The sequence below is a fragment of the Salminus brasiliensis genome, chromosome 14, assembly GCF_030463535.1.
Source record: "Salminus brasiliensis chromosome 14, fSalBra1.hap2, whole genome shotgun sequence".
NCBI lineage: Eukaryota > Metazoa > Chordata > Actinopteri > Characiformes > Bryconidae > Salminus > Salminus brasiliensis.
Window position 1 is genome coordinate 9,145,041 of NC_132891.1, and position 23,408 is coordinate 9,168,448.

At 41.3% G+C, this 23,408-nt stretch overlaps 1 protein-coding gene across 4 annotated transcripts in view; it reads right to left on the reverse strand.

Moving 5' to 3' along the window:
- Window positions 1–536: 536 nt before the first annotated feature.
- Window positions 537–23,408, reverse strand: part of ccdc187 (coiled-coil domain containing 187) — a 25,881-nt gene continuing 3,009 nt past the window's right edge. Inside the window, exons 1-11 of one of the 4 annotated variants that reach the window (XM_072697165.1) lie at window positions 17,773–17,888; window positions 14,981–15,043; window positions 13,737–13,866; window positions 13,351–13,441; window positions 7,911–7,989; window positions 3,786–3,901; window positions 3,533–3,610; window positions 3,307–3,432; window positions 2,251–2,345; window positions 1,758–1,846; window positions 537–1,673 (exon numbers count right to left, since the gene is read on the reverse strand). In XM_072697165.1, coding sequence (XP_072553266.1) covers window positions 1,510–1,673; window positions 1,758–1,846; window positions 2,251–2,345; window positions 3,307–3,432; window positions 3,533–3,610; window positions 3,786–3,901; window positions 7,911–7,989; window positions 13,351–13,441; window positions 13,737–13,866; window positions 14,981–15,043; window positions 17,773–17,794 — 1,053 coding nt within the window. In that variant the 5' untranslated portion in view covers window positions 17,795–17,888 and the 3' untranslated portion in view covers window positions 537–1,509. The other 3 variants (XM_072697164.1, XM_072697163.1, XM_072697162.1) reach the window with 3 other exon arrangements.

Consider the following 23,408-nt stretch of genomic DNA (forward strand, 5'->3'; position numbering starts at 1 on the left):
CGCACCTCACCCCCAACTTCTCAACTCATCCCAAAAGAGTCTGAGCATCAACGCTGGGGGACTTTGCACCCCTTTAGCCCACACCTGGTATTAGGCATCGTGCCAACAAGTTCATGTATATCTGCTTCAGAGAGCCCCATTATATTGGCAGTGCTTCTCTTCAGGGACTAGACAAGATGTGTGTGCTTTTGCACATGTGTGTCAGCAATGGGTATAACTTAAAGTAGCTGAATGCAGTCTTTAGAAGGGGTGTCCACACACATTTGGACACAGTATATGAATTCAAAGCAATCACAGAAATTCATTTTGGACCAGTTTTGAGCATTTCTGTAGATCTATTCATCATCATGAGTTGCTTTCCCAAGATGAAGATATACTTTATAAAAACATGTCCATTTTTCATTTTTTAGATAGAAATAGTACAGAAATATTCCAAAATGACTTTCTACATGAAAGGTTGTTTACTTGCCCATAAAGTGTCCATTTTGAAGTTCTTAGGTAACAGTGATAATGCAGAATGACACACATCCAGAATATAAAGAACAAACCTTTAATAAATACTCCCCCTCCACGGACTTCACTACAGAGATACAGGATCCCATGATACCCAATCACTCCATACAAGCTCAGTGCTGCCGAGAAATCTGACTAAAGTTCAGTTCCTAGAACTGAAAACCATTGTCTAAAGAGGATTTAGAATGAAGGAGTCAGAATGGGACATGTCCTGCACTTAGCAGAGCACAGGAAAAAATCCCTTCTCTTCTTCCTAGCTGTAGTCACCACAACAGACACCGGTTTGTACTTTGTTCAGTTTTTAGTATAAATATGCAAAGGAAATCAATAAGCCTTGTGCAGTAAGTGTGTTTTTCTTTTCGTTTCACAAACTATACAACGTGACAAAACAGGATTCCTGTAGACGAGAAGTAATAATAATAGGAAAAAAGTTTGAGTCTGAAACTGCAGATAAGCAAGCACAGAGGAAACGGTTTCAGTTATGACAGGGATTTGTGTAATGTGATCTCCTCAGAATGACTCAAAAATGGTTTTCTAGGAATGTCACTGAACCATGGCATGTGGAAATACAGCATTAAGTTTGTTTTCTCAAAAGCGAAAATACAATGCAAAGTAAAATGAGTCAGGGCATTCCCAGTGCCACAAGCCCCCCATCGCTCTGCACACAAGTGCAAAGTTAAATAGATAAAAAATGAAACAGAAAATGACTAACACAAAAAGTACAGTGGAATATGATCGACACGGCAGATGAATTTTAAGCATGTTAACGTCCCTCTAGCGCATCCTCTTCACATGACTGCAATCTGCTTCTACCCTGTTCTATTACAATATTATCTCAAGGGTAAAGTCTCCTCACTTCTACCAGAGAAAATGGAAGTAAAGGCTTGGGAAACCCCTTAGAAACATGCCCCTGTTCTCTCCTGCTTATGTAGGTGAGCTGTCTCCTGGTCTTCACGTGTCCACACTACTGATTGATGACCTTGACCAATGCCAGTTTCACTGCTGCTTACAGCTTTCCTTTGGTTTTGTGTTCTCCTTTTTCTCTTTGGACTTGACTCGTATTGGCTTGTCATTTTGACGCTTGGTGGGTTGCACAAATGCAGGCTCTTCCACGTGGTCACATGAGCCGGTGTGTGGAGTGCCTTGGATTTGGCAGGGCCCTGTTAACACAACAATCCATTTACTGTTGAAAAAGTTTTTCATGTATAGGAGTGAACACTACAAAAAAAATTTTAAAATCCTACCAGAAACGTTCTGTCCTGCCAGCATGTTCTCTTTCCTGTGAAAGGTTGGATCTAGTTCCTCAGCTATATTCCTGTACTGGTGCTGCTGCCTACAGTGACAAACAGTTTGTTGTGTGAAGTTAGTAGGTCAATTTAAATGCTTTTTAAGGCTTTAAACAAACAAACAAACAAATAAATAAAATTCAACCATAGAAATAAATAAATCAACTCAACCATAGCATGTATTAATTGTAATTGTACTCCCCCAGACTTATTCAAAAATCGAACATTCAAATTCTCCAAAAGTTTGTGGACACCCCTTCTAATGAATGCATTCAGCTGCTTTAAGTTGCACCCATTGCTGACCCACACACCCCAACACACCGTTTGTGACCATAGGTTAACCGCCAGTTGGAGATTTATGATCAGTGAACTTCTGCTGTTTAAGGCCTGATCATCTAAGGGCAGGATCTGCAGGAACCCTGTTTTAACTGACTGGAGGGCAATGACTTACGCAGCCATGGCAATGGGGCTGGGGGGCTGATGTTCTGGGGAGCATTCCTCAGTTGGAGAAAGAAGCCCCTCTGAGTCCAGTCTCTCTCTCTGCACCTGCAATACAGGCAGAACATTACACGATATCACACTCATGCACATACACAGCCAAGCGAGGTTCCAGATAAGGCCCATAAATAACACTACCGCACTACATACTGCTGTATTCCAGGAAGGGTATGTTTTCTTCCGTTACATGTTCTAAGTGCTCAAGTGGAGTCTAAGCTTTAGTTATATTGAGGAAATGGACTGCCGGGGCTATAATAATAACACCACCACCACCATCATCTCTTAAGCACGTTTGGACATTCATACGCGTTCGTGAGCCTGTGGCAAAAAAAATGATTACAGAAGGGAACATGTGAACCTCAAAACTGGCAGCTATACAGGAGAAGGAACCTTGTTAACTTTCGATGGAAGACAAAATAAATATGTAAAAAAAATGTATTCCATTAAATTTCTTATAAAAATCTGACACAAGGTAAAAAACGACTGTCAGATTCACATAAAGTGAAAGGCAAAAAAAAAAGTTCTAAAGTTCTAAAGTTTTTGAATAACAATACACTAGGGCTGGGTGATATGATAAAAATATTACATCACAGTATTTTTTAAAGACATTTTCATGATAAACGATATTAATCACGATATACGTGAACACAGACAAAATGCATCAGTAGCAGCAGGTTCTTAAAAACTACTGTTCAAATACTCATACTGAGTACAGTGATGTATATTCTGCTGTACGGCATCCAATCAAAAGTAACTAATTACACTGTTTGTAATGACGTGCTTTGTTAACGCATTAAGCACTGGCAATATCCACGATATGCTTAGAAAAGTCTATTGTGTACAACGATATGATAAAATATTGTCCTATTGCCCACCCCAACAATACCCTGAAAGAGAAGTAGGGAAGACGGACAGAAGTAAATGGGCCATTCAGTTAAGGCAGCCTAAAAGATTTGTTATTTTTTGAGCTTTTACAATGGCGTTAAATGGCGTAGGAGAGCAGCGGTACCTGTCGGTCATAGACAGCTCCATCATCCGTCATTTCTCTGTACTCCCTCCCGGTCCCATAACCCTCCAGCTCTTGAGACCGCCGCTTAGCCTTTATCTCTTGCTTCTGCATAAAGCGTGCAATCTCCTGTTACAAAGAAATTAGGATGATGAGAAAAGATAGTGTGTCAACATAAGTCACTGATTCTCTAGTAACACAACTGTAGCAGATATCATAGATTGCTCACCTCATCTTGAGCAACCTGAGCTACTCTGAAGTCCCCTTCTGGGTAAGGTCTCTGGAAAGTAGGGGCTGACTGTGGAGCCTGAGGACAATTACGAAAAAAGAAAACGTATGGGCATATGGACATAACTGGCAGAATAAATCACGACGCCACAAAGTATGGAAGGAGACTGAGTTATCAGTATGGCATGTTCAGTGGTCCTGAAACTTGAGAAGCCCTTTGACTTCATAACTGTATTCCATTCGGGTTCTCTTACGCCTCTGAGCATTTTCTCCTCCTCTGCTTGCAGCCTGCGAGCTAGCTCTTCATCCAGCAGGACCTGCTCCAGCTCCCCCAAATCCAGAGAGGCTCCATTCCTTCTCAGCACGGGCTCTGTGGTAGAGGTAGCTTAGTTAGCATAAAACCATGATGGGGGAGTGCAGTAGCATGATAACTCATGCTACAGAGTATCAAAGAGAGGGGGATTTCACAGCCCACCAGCACCTGTAGCAGACCACACTGAATATACAATGAGGGGGATTCTGTATGAGGTCATTCCAACATAAAGAAAATGAGGTGGGCTGTGTGAACTTTATTTCTCAGATCTTTGTTTCTGTTTAAACGTGAGAACGTGCGTTATGCCTGAAAACAAGGTGTTTGTGAAGAGATTGATTTTATACAACACTGTACGTATAGTTAATAGAGGGATTATAAAGTATATATAGTCAACTCTGGTACAGATACATACTTATTAAACGCTGGCTGTTTCGGGCACCCACTGTTATTTACTTTGTGTTAAGAAACCAATATTGACTACTGTTCGATATAACGTAAATCAGTAAATGCGGTAGGGACTGTGTATAACTTATTGTAAAGGGCCCATTAAAAAAAACAAAAACTATTGCCTAAAGGAAATAGTTTGAGGAGTTTGCATGTAAAACGTAAAGTTTCAGAACACTCCCCAGACTATACAGGGTATGTACTAACTTCACGTTCCAGCTGAAACACGCCCTCTTTTGAAGCAGGGCTGCGTTAATAATAATAAAACAAATGCGATTATCTGCAAGATAAAGGCAATAGATATCCATGGATATCGATGTGTTGCCAGCTACCTGAGGCTCAAATCACACCAGTTCATAGGATAAAGCCTCATATCTGAGAGCACAAAGTCGAAGCACATTTAGCAGACTGGTTCATCAGAGTTTGTTTGCTCTCCCTTTTAACCGAACTTAGCAGGTCATTAAATCCGCAACTATGGTCTGTTTGGTTATATAAAAGGATAGCACTTTCCCATTTTTGTGTTTTAGTGGCATTCACACTGAACGCCAACGCTTCTACTCACTGTTAAAGTTATATATAATGTTTCATTCCAGCTTGCTTTTTGAACGAGGCACAATCCAGGGCAGCCAAACAGAACAGAGACCACTTACATTTAGCCTGTTTAATTCAAGGTATGAAAAGAGGCTGGAAAATGGCAATTTGTTCATGAACCCACACAAACATTATAAGGCAATCTCAGGAAAGGAATATAATACATGAAAAGAGAAGAGGTCCTACAATCCAATGAGAAATGCAGAAATATTGGATCACCAAGAACACAAATGAGACAGGTAAAGAACAGGAACTTTTTAGTTTCAGGAATGTGCAAGAAAAGATACCATCCAGAGATAGGAGCAAGTCAAGCTAAAGATGAAGTCATCAAGCAAAGAAAGTCCTGCTGATCACAAAGCAAATTGATTAAAGATTTAGAACCATCCCCAAAATACGTAGAGGGGGCAACCAAGCAGAAGAACTTGGGAGGAATTGCTTATTGATTGGAAATAACTGAGAAGAATGAGCAGATGAAGAGGTCATTGGAGATCGCAGGTTCAACCGGACATTGAGGGGAGGAGCAGAACTTGGTTACCTGCTCTAGAAGAGTGCCCACTGCAGGCCAGACTGAGACTGCGCTGGGGGAGTCTCCGTGCCCTTCTCTCCTCCCTTCTCCTCTCCCTCTCCCTCTCCACCTCCTCCTCTTCAGTTGTGGAGCTCTCCTCCTCATTTACCTGCTGAATCTGTCTTTCCCTAAAGTTACGTCTGCTTTCCCTAGCCTCCCATTTTCGCTCCTCCCTGAGGGACTGAGCTCTCTGCCGGTGTGCTCCTCGAACCCTGCAGCTGCCTCTTCCTGTCTCTTTTGCCTCTTCCTCCTCGATCATTACTCTGGATTCCTGCGAGAGTGAGTTTTCAAAGTGCCTGACTCCATTAGCCTGTGGGAAGCCATTGCGGCCGTTACGTCTGTTATACTCAACTATGGATCTTCTGCTTATGTGAGCATCTCCTGGATACATGTTCTGGATCCTATCTGGATTACTCTGCTGATATCCCTGAGGTTGGGTTTGGTATTTGCCACCATTAACAGCAGTGAGCTGATCATGAGCTCTTTCACCCCTTACTGGATATGACTTCACAGTGTAGCTCCTAACTTCTCGTCCTCTCGTTCCACCACAATTTCCTTCAACTGCTCTTAGATTGTCACTATAACTGCTATGGTGCCTTGAGTCATCCTGGAAGTGGACGTGTCTCTGGCTATCCCCTGGCCTGGAGTCACTACAGCTACTGCTGTAGCGGCGCACCGGCTTGCTCTGAGACTGCACACCTCTGCTATCACTGTGTGTTGAGCACCTGAAGCTTTGCGTCCTACCAATACCACTTCCTTGCCACTTTCTGCCAGAAGCCTCCCTCACACTGCTGTGGCGACTCAACCTATTTTCACGCTCACTAAACTGATCTGGGGTCTGCTGGCGGTGACTGAGGATTCTCTCGAGTCTATAAACAGGTTCGAAGAGCTCATCGTCCGAACTGCAACTCAGGTAGCCTTGTTCGCTCAAGTCGTTCTTTATGAGCTGGACAACGTTACCCCAGCCGCCCTGAAAGCGCCCAGAACTGCTGCTCTGGCTCACAGAGCTCCTGCTGCCCTGTCCCAAATGACTGCTATTCTGGCTCACAGAGCTCCTGCTGCCCTGTCCAACACAGCTTCTATGCGGCGGGTCACTCCCGGGCCAATGTCTCAGCTCGACATGGTCCCTGCCGTCCTCAGAAAGGTACCTCCTGCGTTCAGGGTGGTCCTCCTCATAGTCTGAGGTGGAGGGAGAAGATGAGTAGGCCCTGCTGTATGAAGCCCTGTCATACCGCTCTTCCTCCTCACTGAGGTGTGGGCGCGCAGGCCGAAGTTTGTGATGTGTGGTGGGAAGACAGCCATTTTCTTTTGCAGCGCAAAAAAAACATGCAAACATAAAGCAGGAGGGTGGGGGAGGAGTAGGTTAGTCATTAAACCAATGGTGTTGACTGGTGGCAAGCAAAACGTAGTTAAATACAGTGAGAACTGACATTTAACACTTTATCAATCGCATCAAAATGCATGAAAATGTTTAGTAGTAAATGCATAGAGTTCCAAGGACATGCATAAAAATGTGACCGGTGATTCATGCGTTTATAAAAGGTCACTAACTTCTGCTATAGGGAACAGTTCATTGAATTTGGGTAGGGTTACTAACTAAAAGAGAAGAAGAACGCAAATGTCAGATAAACAGCATATTAAGCTGTTAATGCAAGTGAAGACTTGCCTTTTGTTTTGCTTGCAGAAGCTAAAAATATAGATAGTGCACATTAATCACTTTCACTGTGTAGCTGAAAGCACGTTTGTAGCTGACAAACAGGTTCAGATTTCACTGAACATGAACTGGCCTTCACGGGTCACTGTTTAAAAACTATACTTAACCTTTGTGTTGAAAATGCTGACAAGAATCTGGCTAAACAGGCTTTACCAATTATGTACAATTAAATACAACTAAATTCTGCAAATGAATTAAACTACCCAGATCCTAGCTTTCAAAAGATTAAAAAAAGAAAGAAAGAACTTAATGAAACTTTCTGAACCATCACTGAAACCTCAAACTGAAAGTCAGATGACCGTATGACTAGCAGTCATTTGAGTGAAGCCTCCATGTGACAAAGACTATCAGTAGCTTGGTGGTTTACTGTGTAAAAGGGACAACCATTAAATAATTGCGCTACCTCATGTAATTTCCATTACAAGTGTAGACCATCACTGAAATTTGAAGTAGAGCTTTTGAACAGAATCGAGGCAAACCAGTGAAGAGGATACATTTTTGGTCATTAAGCAAGGAGGACACCATGTGTATACACACACGCACACACAGTTCTTTGATTGTTCGATAAGCGTAGCCACATCAAAGTCGGTATGGCCTCTTGAGCAACATGGCATACGCATCCCTGTCCCACAAACCTTTCTGACTCAGATTCACCCAACACATGGTGTCAGCTGAATGACGATATTCCATCCCTGACAGCATAGTCAGCCTGTCAAAACCATTTAAACTGAATCAAAGATCAGCAGTAATACCTCTACTGTCTGTCCTTTGGCAGTCTGTTCGCGGTCTAACAAGCAACTCTTCCTCTTCCTGGATTCGCTTAGCTATTTCCTGTAAAACACACAGAACAACACGTTATAGAGGCCAGAACAAAGCCTTCTAAGTGTAGTACTCTGGTTAACTAAATAAAAAAGTAAATAAATTATTTTCAGTTATTTAACAGTTTTGCTGACAATAAAATGTAGAAAATGGGACATTCTAGTCCCATCTAGGCCTGGTCTCAACTAGCAAGAAACCAGACAAATGGTTCTCAAATAACTGTCAAAGCTGTGAAATATGAAAAGATTATTAGTTATAATAGAGTGATATAAAGTATATATATCCAAAAATGCATCCCATTTCAAAAGGGGTAATAAAATCTACATAGAACATGTGGCAAATACACCAGTCAGCCATAACATTAGTGCCTAACATAGGTCCTCCACAACAAATCTGCTTCCATCTTCCACATCAATGTCTTAGGTACCCATGACCCAGTCAGAGATCCCCCGGTTGGCCCTTCTATGACCACTTTTGGTTGGTACTGACCACTGCATACCAGAAAACAAACAAACAAACAAAAAAAAAACACAAGACCTGCCTAAAGTTTTGGACATAGCCGTCTACACACCCCAAATTGGCCCTTGTCAAAGTGGCTCAGATCCTTATGCTTGACCATTTTTCTGCCTTTAACACACAATTCACCTTCAAGAACCGACTGTTCACTTGCTGCCTGATATATCCATCCCTTGACAGACGCCACTGTAGACGAAGACAATCAGTTTTTTCAAATCACCAGTCAGTGGTGCCAATGTTATGGCTGATCAGTGTAGCTGTACATTTTAATTAAACATCTATTCTATAATTTAGATGTTTAGAAATCTAGAATAAAAAATATATATTCTATTATAAATATTCTTCGTATAAATTAATGGCAAGTGATTACAAACCTTTGTTTCTTTATTCCAAAGATCTTTTATTTAATTGTTGTATTGTATACTGTTATGAGTAGTTTTAAGTGACATTTTCCCTCTTAACATGTGGCTAATCAAAATTATAAACATTTAATTAAACTGTGAAAGCCAATCTAGCTAAGATCTTAATTAAAACCTAGGATCTTAACCAAAACCTCAGAAAGAGCAAGCACAGCTCTTGACCTTAAATAGTTTTTTGATGATTGATTCTTCACAGGCCTGTTTGCAAAGTGCAGTCTTGTGGTTAGCTACTGTAAAAAATTAGTCATGCCCACAACGCACCTAACCTCGCACCCCCTCACACAGACGAGTCAGACGCAGTAGACGACAGCAGTGGAATTTCCACAATCTCAAATGAAGGGGCTGAAGTCTTTGCTAGTCTTGCATTTCAAGCCCACCTTGCAGAGGCTTTTAAGAGCAAACGATTCTGCTAAACAGGCCTTGTACCACCACAGTGGGCATTATATGAAGGCGGTGAGACACTGAACTGAATGACTAGGACTTTCCCCTAAATTTCCATTATAGATTACATTTACAGCAAAACTATTTTCTTGTTAAAAAATGAAAAACAAAGGCTCAGGAAAGTGCAGTGAAAATGCTGCGGTTTCGCTTAGTTTCCTGGCACTAAAAAACCCCTCTAAAATTAACAGACAGTTATTATTGCACAAGCGTGCAGACGGTTGGTGAAGACGTGCACCATAACACTTATAGCTCTTAGTAAGACGTGAGGAGCTTCCTGTCAATAATAACTTGCGAAATGACTGCTTATTTTAAATGCTTAATGAACAGAATTTAACTTAGGGTTGCACCAAACTATGGAAAGTTCAATACTTTTCTCAGTACTGAAACTTGAAAAAAAAACTTACTTGCTACTCTGTACTTAAATTAGCAAGCACTAGACCTGACACAGCAATTCGACAACATTTGGGGTATTCTGCATTAATATATATATATATATATATATATATATATATATATATATATATATATATATATATATATATATAAATAAATAAATAAATGTGTTAGACTGCAAATTATTCAACGTATTGCAATTCAACATCATTTGCTGTTTAGAAAACGAGCATTTTTTGCTCCATATGATCATTTTGGATCATCTGTGGTATCAGTATTGAAATTAAAACTCTGGTATTGCAACAACCCCAATTTAAACCAGTTAACCAATACCCGTTACCCAATTCTGTATGTGGATGTTTGGGGAAGACCTTTACTTACTTCCTGTTGGTCGTGGCTCCTTTTTTTTTTTTTAAACTGTGGGAGGAGAAAAAAAAAAAGGGAAGGAGCCACCTACAGGCATGAAAGCAGAACACCATTTCAAAATGCTGCAGTTTTCTAGGAATCTTTTTAAGGGTTTCTGAAATCTTGACATTTGGACTCATTATGTTTAAAATGGACTCCAAAAGAACTAAGCTACAGATGAAAGGACATATGGACAAACAGGAACTAAAACTATACAGCACATGTCCACAAGAGGTCAGTGTGGTATTTCAGAGCAAAGGCTCGGGATGCTCTCTGAATGTGGGCAACAAAACAGATCACAAACCACACGCCACTTTTCCAGTTTTAGTCAGCTAAATGCCATAAATGTAAATGTTTATCTGCTTCAGAGAGTCCTATTTTATTGGCAATATTCGTATAGGGACTTGGCAAGATGTGAGTGTGAGCATGCTTTTGCACAGATGTGTCAGCAATGGGTGCAACATAAAGCAGCTGAATGCATACATTAAAAGGGGTGTCCGCACACATATAGTGTACCATCTGGTGCATTAGTTAATTATTTATCTATATTTAATAGAAATTTAACTGTAATGTAAAGGAACCAATAGATCTCTTAATTACAAATTGGTAAGTGCTACATTGACTGTTGTTGGCAGTTTCAATATCTGCCATTTCCCCTCTTACCAGACTAATACTCAAACGCTATATTTTCCGTTCAGTGGAAAATCTCCATTAAAAGTGCTGTGCAGTTCAGGGCAATGTTTAAATCCTGTCTGAAAAACAGTCCCCAAGTGACTATATACACACACCAATGCTTGGTTTATCTGATGCCATTAAAACAGATTAATTGTAATTCACAATAAATATAAACAATAAATGTTGCTTTTACATCTACATTAATATATTTGAGATTTAACACCTTTTAAAAAATAAAAATATTCTCTCTAAACCAGAGCAAATTCAGTCTACAACTGCTATATTACAAAACAGTGCACAACACCACACTGAAAATAAATTTGATGATTTTTTTCCTGGCAATGCAGAACTCTCCCCATGCCTGGAATGGTAAGAGAGGCATCTACACAGGAGGTCTCTGAGTAAGAACGAGTGGAGTGATTGTGGGCAGAACAGGCTCACTTCGGGGAGCCTGGCCTGTTTATTACAGCAGCCTGGTCTGTCTGAGCCAACACAATGGAAAACTGGAGAAGAAAGAGTGTTGAGTTGGCCAAGTCCTCGTCATCCAGCACAAAAAAAAAAAAGAAAAAGAAAAAGTGCTGAGATACGCTAGAGGAGCTGCTTTCATTTCAGGCTGTGCCTCAATGGGCTGAACCCTCATTCTCTAACTGCCTATTAGGACTGCGCTTTAAATGTAGAGCAGAGAACACCACCAAAGACAGCCTTAAAGCCCCATGTAGAGCAGAGAACACCACCTAACGCCGTCTTAAAGCCCCATTAATACACTGTAGAGCCTTTACCTCACACTGGATGGTTACAGACTCAAGGGGTCTGACTCACAGCTTGAGAGCCCTATAAGCCAAGTCAAACTCCACAGAGAAGCACTCCTAATGAGGGAGGTTTATTGTTTTAAACAATTAGCCAGGCTGGGTGGGCATAATATGCTGAAACGGCAATGTTCCCCTAGTCTAGAACCAGCCTGAAAGGGCAGCAGGCACAGGAGCATGGTGAGATGGTATTTAGAGGACATAGCCAGGTGGCACTGGATTTTTAATTAACAGAGGACAGCAGGGGTGTAAATATCTATAATTAATACAGGGGACGGTCTTATCATTGGCAAAACATCCTCAACACATAAACAGTCCAATAAATCTGCAGAAAAAAGGAGACATGGCAAAATTCTACCCTCAAGTAAATACCAAATTTTCCATGTTTCGTTGTTGAGGCATCTGTGTAGTTTTCTAGTACATACATGCTTTCTATCTAATGCAAATGCTAGAGGACAACTTAAAATTAAAAATTAAGTCATGTGCTCACATCACAGGAACACACTAAATGTTTCCACTACAGTACAGCACAGTGTTTTTGGTCTGATGTGAAGTTCAGGGGAAGATCTCTGCCTTTACATCAGCCCATGTAAGACACGCCCATGCACTTCTATGACTAAAAACTGTATAACGAATGGCACTGCAAGTTGGTGAAAATGATTGCTTTGGAAAAAGTCTGCAGACCTGAAGAGAAACCTGCAGAATACTGCACTGTTAGGAGTTGTGTTTTGTGTCAGTCTTCCTGAGGTGTTATTATGGCAGGCTATAGTCAACCTTCCCCATTTGAACTGTCAAGCAGAAGCCACGTATCCCTAAATTATGTCAAGTCAGTCAGCTCTTGGTGCAGCAAAAAAATCTCTGAAGAGATCACTTGTACTACCCGCAGGGCTGATGTTCTGACCAGTGAATTCAGAAGGCCAGGTTCCCAAGCAGCTCTCAGATGCTCTTAAATGCAAAAGCAAGCCTGAAATGTTGCAAATAATTAATGCATATGAGGCAGTGTTTCCATCAGCGCTGTAGAGGAATAGAAAACTCTTGACACTACGCTCATAAAAACACTTCTAAGAAATATGGATCGAGCTTACAGAGAAATCATTAAAGTTAAGCAGCCTCCTGTTGTTTTGTTTCCTTTTACGGCTGCATTTTACATCAATACAATATAGAGGCAGAACACACTGTGTGGTTCATTGATAAGAGCGCTGGATTATTGATCCCAGGGTTGTGAGTTCAATACCTGTGTCCAGTAATCTGCCACTGCTGGGCCCTTCAGCAAGACACTTAACCCTTTCTGGCTCCAGGGGCCCCATAGCATGGTCAACCCTGATCTCTCAACCTCAGTTTTCTAGCCTGAGATATGCAAAGGAAATTTTTTTATAGTACAATGACAATAAAGGTACTTACTAAGCAGTGAGGCATGACATTAATACCACCTGCCTAATATTGTTTATGTCTAAATCTTCGGAGACCAGTCAGTAAAGTTTACAAAAATTCACAAGCATTACTTGCAAATTATAAATAAAGGGAATCAAATCCATTTTTAGAGTTTGGTGGGGATGAATATCTGGCAAGCTTGCCAAAAGAGTCTACATGACATGTGCTGGTGGTTCACGGTTGAGGCAAGCTGAAGCTGAGAACCTGAAGCAGAGGGGGTTGCAAATTAGCCCAGATTTTTAAATGGGGGGGAAAATACATAAAGGAAAATACAGAGTTTGATTTACCTCATCTTCTTCTTCCCTCCTTCGAGTTTCTTCAGCACGTCGCTGAATCTCCTCCTGAATCCTGCGGGCATACTCAGAGTCCTGCTCTTCCCTGATGGTAAACAATATTTATTTTTTTATTTTAACATAATTTACACACTAAGGATTAAAGTGCCTTTTTAATAATCACCATTATATGAAATCTAGATCAGTTCACGAAGTGGCTAATATTTGAGATTTATAAAGAATGACTAAAATATAATCAGTGTGTAAGACATTTCATGCCAAATCACTGCACTGAAACAATTCAATGGTACTTTTGGAGTGGCTCCAACAATTCTGATGAGAGGCGATTAAGCTAGAATGACCGGTCCGGCCAAGGTTATTCAGCATGTGTGCATTCTCACAATTGCTGTGTAGCTTGGCGTTGGAGAACGTAAGATCTTTGCTGCTCCTCATCTTGCAACCTCTTGGCTACTCGGATGTCATTCTGAACCAGCTGATTCCTCTGTACATTCGAGCTGTAGTACTGTTCAACTGGAACATCACAGACCAGCAGTCATTTAGTTACCAGGCAATCTGCATTGTGCTTATTACATATAAAACACTAGAAAACAAAGTAAATGGACACATTAAAAAATGTCTGTAGTGTTCAGAAAAACATAACCCCAGTGCAGTACAAGGGATGCATGAGGAAAACCTATATGTGCAGTAGGAATACATATACCTACACATATGCCCTTTAATAAAGAAAAGTATTAAAAAGGAGTTATTTTTAATGTCCGGCCAAACTGATACATAAATAAGCCAATCACATAAATTACACTGTTGCACTAAATGACAGGAATCTTATTATTATTATTAATAATAATAAAAAGTATTACTATATAACAATAAATAATAATAATAATAATAATAATAACAACAACATTTAAATGTATCTTTATCTTTATTTCTTTTATGCTTTCTTTAAAGCAGACCTACTACACCTACTACTCACATATAATACTGTTTAATGTAGTTTCATTTAGGAACTGTGTGGATTCACGTGACTTTAAACAGACCGTTAACACTCAAGGTCTTCAGGAAGTGAGCTGGCTGGAAGTGGAACAAAGAACCAAAGAACCTATTAGCCAGGCTCGCTGTGTGAACTGAGCTGAGAGGACATGAGCTCAACTCACTTATCAAAAACTGTGTGGGTACAGAGAAGATAAACCCAACATCTGCTACTGGCTGCAAAGGTCAACATGTCGCCTGCTCATTCCTTCATTATTTTTTCCGAGGTTATTTCAGATGTAAAAAAAAAAAAAGGGTTTATGCTGCTTTCATTGGAATAATTGTCTCTACTGTCCAGGGAAGGATATGATTGCATTCAGTGACAAAAAAACCATGAGTGAGGTCAAGATGTTGGAACGTCTGTGTGTGCATCTGCACATCTCTGTTAGCAAGTTAAGGTAGTTAAACGAATTCACTTGAAAAGGTGTCCACAAACTTTTGAACATAGTGTATGGATAACAAAATCACACGATAAAGGCCATTAGAGCACTGGTTAACCGGGCTATAACTGAAGAGGTGAAGTAAGCAGAGTGAGTGAGTTAGCAGGTAGTGTAAGTGTGAGAAGTCACACTTATGTGACTGTCACAGGACTTACTTTCCTGCTCTTGTAAGTTATGTGCAAATGCTCCATCCTCCAGCACCGCAAAACATTGGCACACTGTGGGAACACAAACACATAACTCAGAACAACAGCACCAAACCCAGAGAGCCAAAGTCCATAAAGCAGAAAGAGTGAGAGAGAGAAGATAAACACCACATGTTGTTGTCATAAGTCAGAGGCAGAAAAGCGGGGGAGATAGATAGAGTTAAAGAGCCACTTCATCCTACCAGCTGCCATCTTCTAACTGTTGCTCATGCTCAAGTGTCTTTAGACTCTGAATGCATCTAATGTGTCCATTACCATATGCCTCAATCAAGGAGAAAAGATGGTAAATTGCCTTTTTTTATTTATCTTTTTTTTTTTTGCGCAGCTCTAACAGTTCTGACGGACATTCAAAATTACAGGACGGAGAAAGTTAACAGATACATAGTGTTACTATCTTAACTAAGGCAGTCAACTTGGCTTAACAATTGCCCATAAATGTGATCCCCCCCCTGCTTGTCAATTAAAAAATGAACATACATAAATACATATATACCTGAACCCCTTTTCCCCCAATTTTGGTACTGCCAATTAACCCACCTGTTCATAGCAATGCTACCGACATTAGTAAGATAAGGACTTCTTATCCTCACACGACTCACTCACTACATGTAAAGCCAGCAACCGCCGAGCCAACGGCAGGGTCAAGAGTGAAGTGATATTGGCCGACAAAGACAGCATGGCCAATTGTGCTCTCTCGGCCTCCAGACACTGATGGCACAGCGGCATGGCTAGGGATTCAATCTCGTGAACCCCGAGTCTAGTTTTTAGGAAGGCAACATAACGGCTGATCTGCACTGTTTCGCATGTGTTGTGTCCTAAATGCGTAAGCAGATCAGCTGTTCTCAGCCTGGAGACGTGAGATAGGTGTCTAAAAGGGTGCCGAATTGTATCCATTATACCCATAGATGTTTTCTCCATGGACTTTTCTATAAAATGTTCAGGCAGTTTAATGGTCACATGAATATAACCATCATGAGCAGCTGGAGCCTTTCACATTGCTTAGCCAAACTGCTAAACTAACTAGAATAGTTCGCTTCTGTCACACAAAATATTGTATCTCTATTTTTGCCAAAGTTCAATTCAACTCAACTTTATTGTTATTATGTGTATTTATTGTATTTGTCTTTTGTATCGATTGTCTAGGCACCCAGTTATGTGGTTTGTCGATGGGCAAAATTAAGCTCATTGGAGGTTCTGAATGTTTTTTATTAACTGCCCAGCCCTAGCTTACTGTGCTTATAAGAAAGGTGGCTTATAAGACCAAGTTTTTATGTGATGTTTATCCAATTTAAAGGGCAGCTCAGAAGGACATGGTATATGTAGGTAACATTCAGTAAAAGCGAGAAAAGCTGAGTCATAAATGAAATTTCTGAATGAATGAAAGAATGAAGACTGGCTTTCCCACCCACACTTAACAGGTTAAAATTCCCCACAAACAGCACTAAATTAGTGTCACAGAAGGGGAGGAGACTGGGCTGAACACAATCCAACAGGAGGTCACGTGTTTCCACACAGTGTCAGTTTCATTTATGCAGTCAATGCAGTTTAAGACCGGAGACGCACCCTACACACATACATTAGCGCAGTATATCCAGTGCTGCTGCCGCTACCACATTACCGGACACCTGATTGACTGACTTTAGCATTACTTGATCAGAGGTACGGTACTTCGGTGAGACTATAGAAAGGACATCAGTAATCACTTATCTTAATACCAGCAGCTCACTCCTATTGTCAACTAGCTACTACACAAGTCTTTACTGGAGTGCAGGGGCTGGACGCTGTCCATAAAATGATGTCAACAGAAGCAGGGCAGGGTTTTTGCAAAGAGAAGCATTTCATCACTGTCACGCAAAACATTTTCTCTTCAATATGGCGACTTTACAGGAGATGGACAAAACGTGCGTATGTTTTAATGGAAGACAATGGAAAAATATTTAATTTGGAGCATTTCAATTGGTGAATTCGTCATTGAATGCTGATACAATAAGGAACAGCAGCGAGATTCACATTATTGCAAAAACTAAAAAAAAAATTGGAGAGAGAACCAAGAGAAAACTCCCATCTATCAAGTACGAAACCATACAGACTGGCAGAGTTACTGTTACTCTTGAAAGTTAGTTTTAAGAGGTTAAAAACCAACAGTACAACTGAGTAAGAATCATTAATTAAGTGTGACCTGAAACAGATTTTTTTTATCAATATGCTGTGTAGCAGCACTACCACCCAGCTTTCCTGTTCAACACCGCTCACAGGCAATAAACACCCTAAAGCCTAGCCGTAGTCCTCTGAATCGGCTCTTTAACGAAGTCAGTGCTGTACACATCGTGTCAAGAGATCTATAAATTCAGTAAAACTCATAAAACTCACAGAACTATTTGACTGCATGTTTAACAACCTAGAATAGCCAAACTTAAAATAACAGGGCTGCACGACAATGACCAAGGCTGGAAAGTTGAAAACTGCACTTGAGGTTTTGGTCTTACTACTCTAAAATTCCTACATACCTTGTGCTCCTAACAATAAAACACGTCGGTCACTGCTGTAAACAAAAGCCTGCAGACTGAGGGTGATGAACACAGCACACTTAGGGCCACCATGTCGATTAAACCTAGAACCAAATTACAGCTCAACCATGCACAAATACACAGATCAGCCAGAACATTAAAACCTTAATATTGCTAAATATGCTTAATATTGTGTAGGTCCCCCTTGTGCTGCCAAAACAGCTGGAGGCTTGCCTTCACTCCCCATGTGAATCATTGAGCCTCATGAGCCCACGACCCCGTCACTGGTTCACTGGTTGTCCTCCCTTGGACCACATTTGGTTAGTTACTGACTACTGCATCCCGGAAACACCCACAAGACCTGTCTGATGTTTTAGAGATGTTGTGACCCAGTCGTTTAGCAATCACAAAAACAAGTGATTTGTGCAAAAAAAAAAAAAAAAAAAAACTATCTATGCTGATAAATCCTTGTGCGCCCCCAAGTGGTTGAAAATTTAGTTCTGCTGCATCTGAAACTCTTAAACTGATGACAAAATTGTGCTGTCTAGGGAAGGCTTTCTACTAGATTTTGGATCATTGCTGTGAGGATTTAACTGCATCCATCAACAAGGCCTTAGTGAGGTCAGATGTTGGATGACCACCAACCTACCTCATCCTCATCCTCATCTCACCAGGTCATCCCAAAAGTATTGGATGGAGCACCACCATTCCTGAGAACACAGTTCCACTGCTCCACAGCTCAACACTGAAGGGCTTTTCATCCCTCTAGACCAGTACGGCAGTACTTCTCTACAGGGACTACACACTGTGTTTGTGTGTGCATTTGCACATCTGTGTTAGCAATAGGTGCAACTTAAAGCAGCTGAATGCATTCATTAGAAGGGGCGTCCATAAACCTTAAGGCATATAGCGTACCACTGCATGTGTAACTTGAAGCTCTTCCACTGTTCTTGTCCATCACCAGCCTTAGTGTCTGTGTGGCTAACAGCATGCTTCATATCCTTCACTAAAGTGAGTACAAAAACCCTCAAGCTTCAAAGACAGCAATACAGACAATACAATACAGATCCACGTGCTAAATGAAGCCAAAGGACACTGTTGTCATGAAGAGCTATCCTCACATACAGATGTAAACAGCTGCTTTGCTGTCCCACAGGCTAACCACAAACCAAGCTCACCAACTTCTGTCCTTCTAAATATGGACAGTTACAACCTCAGACTTGGAGATTTAGCACATGGCTGTGCTGGGGTGGCTGTCTGAAGGGAACACACACCCTGTAATTGAGACGGCGGTCAGAGACTCTGCCTTTAGCTTAAGCACGGGCACTGTGGTGAAGTCTCAGTGTTGTGCTCCAGAGTGCAATATAATATCTACCAGCATTGTGCATTTAAAACTGGTGTCGGGAAGCAAACAGCGATGCGATGTGTGTTGTGTAGATGTGATACTGGGTATCGGCACTGCATCAGTTCGTTGGCAGCTACAGCAATGGAATTTGCAAGCAAATTTTCTAGCTAGCTAGACTAGATAGGCTGCACTTCACTGAAGTTTTACTAGATCACAGGGCGAGACACTGTCAGCACACGTCTCCATTGTCTCCCCTCGGTTTTATTGTCTGCGCTCACTAGCTCTGCTGGTTGGCTGGAAGTCCCTGTTATTAGCCATGACAGATAATTAATGTAAGGGGCGTGTCATTCATTACAACAGTGCACTCCACATTACTCCTCCTGCTTATATCGCCCTAATGGCACAGCTTCTGACCTGTGCAGTTGGTGGAAAAACCATCTACGGCTTGGATGCTCAGGGGTCAAGTCGGCTAATCTAGAGGGACTAACTCTGAATGTGATCCGCAATACTCAATCATGACTGTCACAGCATGATCCATCTCTGGGATTTCCTAGACCTAATGCAGAGTGACATCCCTCTAGACCAGCCCAACCAGAAAAAAAGCCATTGCAAAGCCTTGGTCCACCTGCTCTACAGAGTAATACCCCCATATTAGGTCACATACCCAAATGTTCTGCCATCACCTCCATCAGCACACACATAATAAATGAGTAAATGCTTCCAGATGTGCCAGCAACGCTGCTATAGCAGATGTGGTTAAAAGTGTGCAGCTGGTCAGTGTCATATTTAGCCTTTCTTTGTATTTCCACTTTGTTCATTGAAGCTGATTTATCATGCCCACAAGTAGCCCTCTTGTAGTCTAGAATTTCTTGGACTTCTTATTCTTAAGACTGTTGTATGAGCAATGGCAGCGCAATTGAAATCAGGGCTGGACAACGTGGACAATTTCTATTGAGGACAATTATGATTATAACTGTTTTTAATGGGACTGTTTTTTAACCAAAATAATTAATTGAATACCTTCATTTGTCAAAACATCCACAGAATCTAATGAAGGAACATCTGATGTTGGTCCGGATGTAAACATGGCGAGTTATATTAAGAGTGTTTTACTTAGCTGTGCTGAGTGTTGGGAAGTGAAGACAACATGCACAACTTCCTGCAGTGCTGGCTGCCATCAGTCTAACACCAGAGTCTTACAGCAGGGATGCAGAGAGTCTAATGCTTTAATCCATTATAAAGACCCCCGTTGAGAGCAAAATGCACCTGCTCTCATCCTGGTAGCACTCAGAACTTGTAATTAACTATCCCAAAAATCCCAATGATCAATACCAAATAATTAAAACTATATTCAGACAACTGAACTGATTAAGCCTAGTCTTGAACTAAACTGCAGTACCAACAGTGAATCATCACAGGAAATGGTTGTAGTCTTGACTTTGGTTTCTAGCAATACATTTCCTTAAACTCCTAGACTCATTCTACAAGCCCTGTTAGATATGTAAACGTGGAGCCGTCCACTGCCTGCAGGGGCAGTGGTGGCTCAGCGGTTAGAGCGCCGGGATATCGATAACAGGGTTGTGGGTTCGATTCCCGGGCTCGGCAAGCTGCCACTGTTGGGCCCTTGAGCAAGGCCCTTTACCCTCTCTGCTCCCCGGGCGCTGGAGTTGGCTGCCCACCGCTCTGGGTGTGTGTGTGTACTCACTGCCCCTAACACGTGTGTGTGTGTGTGTGAGTGTGTTCACTACCAGATGGGTTAAATGCGGAGGACACATCTCGCTGTACAGTCCACACTGTACAGTGACGAATACGTGCACCTTTATCCTTTACCTTTAAAAAGTGTTTAACCAGCAGACAACAAAAAAGGTGCATGCTGGTGATGACCTGAACTTACAAAATCCTCTTTATCACTCTCTGTCCTGCTAATGAAACATTACCCTGCTAACAGGATCAGCCACCTGCTGGAAAATGGAAGCCTCCATGCATTTTCCACGCCCTGCCGCGCAAGAGGTGGGATTAGCTCCTGATCCGGCCAGGCAGCCTGCAGGTCTGGCTTGGGTGTAAAAGTGTTGCTGCAGGTCTAAAACGCAGGCGATTGGTAGAATAAGAGGGTGTGGCTCGCTAGTGGGTTCAGCCCTCACATTACACTGAGAGGAGTCAGCAGGAAGGCAGCTTTCTGCAGGTTCTATCAGGTTAGGCCCAAAAACATACGTAGCTGGAATTAAACGCCGTAAGCGAGGCAGTATTGAAACGTCGGCCAAGACTTAAAGGAATAGTCCAAGGTTTTCCATCGCACTCGCTATCCTTCACACCTGCGTAGAGATGATTAGCACAGTTTTGCCACATTACCCTGTTCTTTTCTTAATAATCAAATCTACTGCCTGCAAACTCACAATGAATCCAACTGCCTCTTAGCTTCTACAATAGCTACTTCTGAGCACATACATAAATATCATCAAATTAAATCAAATTTATTTGTATAGTGCCTTTTATAATTGTCGTTGTCACATAGCAGCTATACAGAAGCCATAATCATTAAAAAGACAAGAAATTAACCACACAAAAAGACATGATAGTGTCCAGTGGCCAAGGCGACAGTGGTGAGGAAAAACTCCTCTAGAGCTGGAGGAAGAAACCTTGGGAGGAACCAAGACTCACAAGGAGGACCCATCCTCCTCTGGTCAGAACATTTTATACATTTTTGATAAAAGTCACCAAACCACCACAAAAGACTGTTCTACAGCTCAGGTGTGCAACATAATCTTCATAATAATAATAATAATAATAATAACTTAATATAAATCATAGTGATGGTAAGAGTAATGATGGTTAATGGTGGTAGTAAATAAGTATTTGGGGGATTTTTTTAGGACAGACTTTGATGGAAAACTTCAAATTGTGGGATTCTGAAGTCGAAGTAGAGTCGTTTTTTTTTTTTGGAAAGTTGTTCAAAGTACCATAGTTCACCATGTTCTACTACTAGTGACCTACAACCAATCACTAAGAGCTTTAAAGTTGCCTTACCATCTCTGTACATAAGAACGAAGCCCCACACTGTTCGTTTTTCAAATAAAAGGTCCATTGAGGCCACTTCCAGCTATAATTACACTTCTCTGTACAGTCAGAAAAAAGTAACTATGCAGTAGACATGATGTTTGTTATATAGGAATATGTGAAAAGTCTATTACCGCCATTTGTTTCCAAACTTACATCCTCACTTACAGCATGTTACTGTAAATGAGAGCCTGGTCTTCTCAGTCCTTCTCAGACCCTCCCCCCCCATCCTTTCTCTTCCATTTAAATATAGAACTCAAAAATCTGTAACCAACCACAGTCATTAGATGTGGCAGAAACTGATTAGCTTAAAAATTCTGCAACATTCCTTTAAACAATTATGGTCAAAAAAGAGGCGGTTTGTTAAGCAGACTAAACCAAACTGAAACACACAAAGCCAGCAGACTAAACCAAACTCAAACAAACAATGATGCTGGAAAAATGTTCCATAGTTGTAGACCCGGTTAAGCTCTTAGAGACTCCAAAAACAAAAAAACAATTATGCAATTATACAAGACATAATTAATGACCAAAGAACATTAAATTTATTACTGAAATACATACACTCAGAAATGAGAAAAGGGCAGTGATCACTGATCTCCCACACTCCACATCACAAGCAGAGCACAAGCTGCTGATGACAGCAGCTCACTTTACTTCATCTGCAAGACACTTCAAACAGTGACTACAGGACCAAGGGTCTGACCGATTAGAAAGAGGAGACCTAGAGGAGTCCAGCAGTACCTCCTTCTTCCTGCAGTGATTCTCAGCTTTGTGTAAATAATAGGCTGGTCAGCCCCCACAGGCAGATATAAATATCTGTCTGGCCAGAGGCATCTCTGTGGACATTTGAGGAGGGTCAATGGCAGGGGTAGAGGTCAGAGATCAGAGATTAGAAGGAAGAGGCCTGCTTTTTCTCAAGAGACTGGAATCCCCCCCCACACACACATACATATCATATCATGATACATATATCAGGAAAGCTGCTAGAGAAACACCAAACACACAGGAACTGATAAAGAAAGCAAGTGTGGAAGCATGAGGAGGAGACAGAGAGGCAGGGATGAGAAAATGGGAACGCCACACTTCAGGAAATGGTGTGTAAATAAGCAAAGAAGGGCCAAATAAATTATCTGAGAGGTCTTAAGATAAACGTTCAGGAAGGAAAACAAACAGTGTGACTCATCACTGTAAGAAAGATGACTGGAGCATATCAGGGAAGTGCAAGTCTGTACATAAGGGTGGGCATTAATTAATCGTAAGAGACAGTGATGTAGTGCAGACTGATGAGGGCTTTGTTCCCCCCCGTCCGTGCTTGTTTAGCTGTAAAAATGCAAGCCCACGCACAATGAGTGCATTGTCTGTGGAAGCAGGAGCGGAAAGGGAAGCCATTCTCCCAGTTTTTCCCTCAGTGCTAGACAGATATACCGAGATGCACCGTGATTCACCCCATGTACACTCACCAGCAATC